Source organism: Panicum virgatum, chromosome 9N (assembly GCF_016808335.1).
Source record: "Panicum virgatum strain AP13 chromosome 9N, P.virgatum_v5, whole genome shotgun sequence".
In the NCBI taxonomy this organism is placed as follows: Eukaryota; Viridiplantae; Streptophyta; class Magnoliopsida; order Poales; family Poaceae; genus Panicum; species Panicum virgatum.
The window spans coordinates 2,712,789-2,716,879 of record NC_053153.1 but is presented as its reverse complement, the minus strand read 5'-3'; the positions used below and the strand labels follow the sequence as shown (position 1 = coordinate 2,716,879).

The 4,091-nt window shown below is 49.4% G+C and overlaps 1 protein-coding gene across 1 annotated transcript; it reads right to left on the bottom strand.

The window, feature by feature from the left end:
- Positions 1-759: 759 nt before the first annotated feature.
- LOC120687339 (E3 ubiquitin-protein ligase RNF181-like) lies at positions 760-1,502 on the bottom strand. Its single transcript, XM_039969309.1, has one exon. The coding sequence runs from the start codon at positions 1,405-1,407 to the stop codon at positions 976-978; it is 432 nt and encodes a 143-aa protein (XP_039825243.1). The 5' UTR covers positions 1,408-1,502; the 3' UTR covers positions 760-975.
- Positions 1,503-4,091: the final 2,589 nt, after the last annotated feature.

Genomic DNA, 4,091 nt, shown 5'->3' with positions numbered 1-4,091 from the left:
TGCTAACTCCGTGCTGGGTCGTGCCAGCACACGGACTGGGGTGACGGCCCAAGCCCGGGCACGATTGACGGGCCGGGCCAGCTTGGGCATGGTGGCAAGCGGGCCGGGCCATGCTTGGACCGGGCCAAATTTGCCATGCTTCAATCGGGCCTACCCGGCCCTCGCCGACACGCTCGCCAAGTCCGAGTTGGCACGGGGAGCCCTCCTGCTGCTCCGACGTATGCTTGCCAAACCAGGATTTCCAAACGTCCAGCTTATCTAGACGGCCGATTCTCTAGACACCTAATTTATCTAAAAAACTTGATTCTCAGAAAAAACAAGATCCAAAAAAACAGAAAAAATGGAATAAAAAAACCTTAGATTGGCCGGAGCAGGATATATATATAACTACGCTACAATTATACTCAGATCCAAACCTACCAATATAAAACCAGCCAGCACTACCAAGCGGGGAGTGTTTGTTTTGAACGAACCACACTCGACGAGTGTGTTTTATTGATATAGCAGAAAAAATATAAAGCTATGTCGCTGGAAGGATAAAACCAAGAAAAAGACTCGTAGAAACAAAATACCGGTGGATTGGATTGAGACATCAACACGCACCGAACACAACTCAACTCATGCTGATTGGACTGAGTCATCAACGCAAGTCACATAACTGTCTCCTCGAGACAAACCACTCGGATTAGGATATCAATATGGACGGGCCAATCCTAAGGATAATGGAGGCAGAAACGAAGCTTGTTACTAGAGTACTTGAAGAATAACTGATGACGAACTGTTGTTCCAACCAAGTTTCGAGTGAAATCTCCAAACTCTTAGTTTTGATCGCTTCGATTATATTATCGCCTTATCGCTGTACATTGCTAACACTAAAAAAGTTCTTCAAATATCGCTGTACATTAATACTACTGTCACGACGCGTTGCCTGTCAGGCTGTCACGCACGTCCACCGGCTAGTAGCTAGTTTAATTATTAGCAGGGCAACGTGCCGGCAAGCATCGTGTAGGACGCCTCCCGCCGCAACCAGCCGGCACCGGCAGGCGGCCGCGGCCTCTCCGCCCCGCCCTCCCGAGGCAGCTCCGCCCGGCACGTCGGGCAGTTGTTCCGGATCCGCAGCCAGGGGGCGATGCAGCCGGCGTGGTACCAGTGCGCGCACGGCAGCCGCACCACGGCCTGCCCCGCCGCGACCTCCTCCGTGCACACCGCGCACACCGACACGCCGGCCACCCCGTCGGGCGCCTCCACCGCCGCCGGCACCGGCACCGTCACGCGCTGGCCGCGGTCGTCCACGGCGAAGTGCTCGTCGTCGCGGCCGCCGTCGTCCAGGACCACCAGCGGGTGCACCCCGAGTATGGTGGACAGCAGGAACCGCGCCGCGATCCAGTCCATCTCCCCATCCGCCATTACTGCCTTGCTGGTGGGATTAGAGGATTGATTATACGGTGGCCGGAAAAGATAGAGATGAGTCAGAAATGCCAAGTGATAGTAGGAGCTAGACCGGTGCTGGGGCTCTGTCTTTATAAAAGCGGATGGGTATGTGGATATACATGAGAGGCGTGTGTTGTGATCCAAGGACGCGACGGATAGCGACAACGACGTGTTGTTGCCGTGGGCTAGTTGGACCGCGGGCGGAAAACAAGGCAAATGTTACGACTCGCTCTGGCTACTGTCAGTCAAATCATCCCACAAAATTTAATAACTATTTTTTGTTGTGGAACAAAATTTTTTTGTTCCCGAACAATTTTTTGTTCAACAATAAAAAATAGTTATTAAACTTTGTGGGATGGTTTGACTGGCAGTAGCCAGAGCGAGTCATAACATTTGTCTTGGTTTTCCGCCCGCGGTCCAACTAGCCCACGGCAACAACACGTCGTTGTCGCTATCCGTCGCGTCCTTGGATTTTTTGTATTGCTAGAATAAAATTAAAATTGTTCTGGAACAAAATAAATTTATTCTGAAATAAATTGGACTATGAGCCAATTTGTTGGACCAATTTAAACACAAAAACATAAAATTTGCAGTAGTTGATAAGTTTGATAAAGATCACCCGCGTGACCCCAGCAGCGTCCCAAAACCAATGGCGTGTTGAACGCGACCGGGCGTCGACGCCACGTAGGTGTGTTTGAGGACTCGACGACTCGTGTGTTTGGGAACGTTGCTATGGATCGAATTGGATGACTAGACCAGTTGGGGGCAAGGTTGGCCCATCAGCCTGGTTCAAGCTCAACTAACGTGGAAAGCGTGGCTATTCCATTCCAATTTGCAGGTTTGTTTTTTTAAAAAACACAGTACCAACAAATATGTTCGTATACACACTACTCATCCTATGAATATATACACTTAACCTTATCCTCATGAGCAATTCGAGTCGAGAGACTAAGCCGATACATTCTCGAGATTGATAAAGTTAGCACAAACACCTCATTGTTAACGAGCATATCATCTACCACCAAAATGCCGGTTAATTTCTAGAATAAATCTATGAAAGTGCAAACACCCGCACCAAATCTAAAACTCGAATTCAAGAGGATATATAAATTATATTATAAGGAATCTTACCAGATGATGAGGTATGCTCAATTTACGGTTCCTTTTTTTTTCTAGGCTTAGCCTACGGATGCAAAATATTCAATTAATTTGTTGACTGCATCGTAGCAGGACTATGGACTTATGGTTCACAAGGGCCTCGCTTCACATGAACGAAAATAATTTTTGTTTTCCCTCATGTCCGACTCGCGGAACGCGATCACTTACCCAAATAAATGAGGTTGCAGTATTTTAAATATTAGAGAAATTTTATAATGATTGAAAAAAATAGAAGATGTTCATCTGATAAAATCTTACTGTGGTGAAACTAGAAAGCACTTAGAATAAAGTACCTGGTACATCCAAAATGCGGACCAATGATTGTAAAGTACTATTAGAGCTTTTTTTACAATGATTGTAAATTATTAGAGCTTTTTTACAATGATTGTAAAGTACTAATGGGTACTTTCAGTTACTTTTACCTTGAATTTTTTCCTCACCATTGATCTATGGAAAGTATTTATAAAAATTAAATTAAATTAAATTAATATTTGGTCATACTTTTTGATACTTGGTCCTATATTTTAGAAGTATTAGATACTTTATCCTGGGTACTTTCGATCTTCATCACCGTAGAATTTTATCAGATCACCGTAGACAGGCCCGGTCCTGAGGGGGGCAAGAGGGGCCGCCGCCCCGGGCCCCCAAAACAAAGGGGCCCCTTGGCACGTATGTATGCAGGAATGCAGCAGAGGTATAAGTAGATTGTATGACGCGGAGCCTGCTCGTTTCGTTGATTTTCGTCTCTGTTTTTTTGGGGTGATTGGTGCATCACGGAGAGGCAGCGTGCAGGCGTTAAGCAACACGTCGGTGGTTCACCCTGCCAGTCTGTCACTGCTGTGGCCAATAATAGTTGAGTTAATTCCCTAAATGTCATTAAAATTTAAACCAATCCCTTGAATGCCATCAAAATTTAAGCCATCCCTTCATTGCCACTAAATTTTACTCCAATCCCCTCAGTGTCATCTCCGTTAAATTTCAAGCATAAACCGTCAGAACACTGTATACAACTGTTAAAGTCCAATCTATACAATTTTTTTTCCAATTCTACCCCACCCGCACCCCTCCCCCCGTGCGGGACGGTGATGCGCCGCCAGGAGGGCGCCGCATGAGGGCGGACAAGCCCCCCGCGCGACGGCGACGTGCCGCCAGGAGAGGCGCCGCATGAGGAGGCGCGACGAGGAGGCGGTAGAGGGAGCAGAGAGGGGCGGAGGCCGCGAGGAGGCCGGAGGAGGGAGGAGATCCGGCACGGCGAGGACGGCTGGTGCGGCGAGGGGGCACGGCGAGGAGAACGAGGAGGCCGACGTCTGCCTCCGGCGGCGCGTTGCTCGTCCGCCCTCCTCCGTGCTCCTCCGCGTCGCGATACCGGCCTCCTCCGCGCTCCTCCGCGTCGCGATACCGGCCTTCTCCGCGCTCCTCCGCGCCGCGTGCCACCCTCCTCCGGCGGCGGAGGCCCGCGCAGGCCGTCACCTCCCCTGCGCGCCTCCACCTCGCCATGGCCG

Bases quoted from the DNA above. Each gene is read 5' to 3' on its own strand.
- LOC120687339 (XM_039969309.1), bottom strand. From the start codon at position 1,407: ATGGCGGATGGGGAGATGGACTGGATCGCGGCGCGGTTCCTGCTGTCC.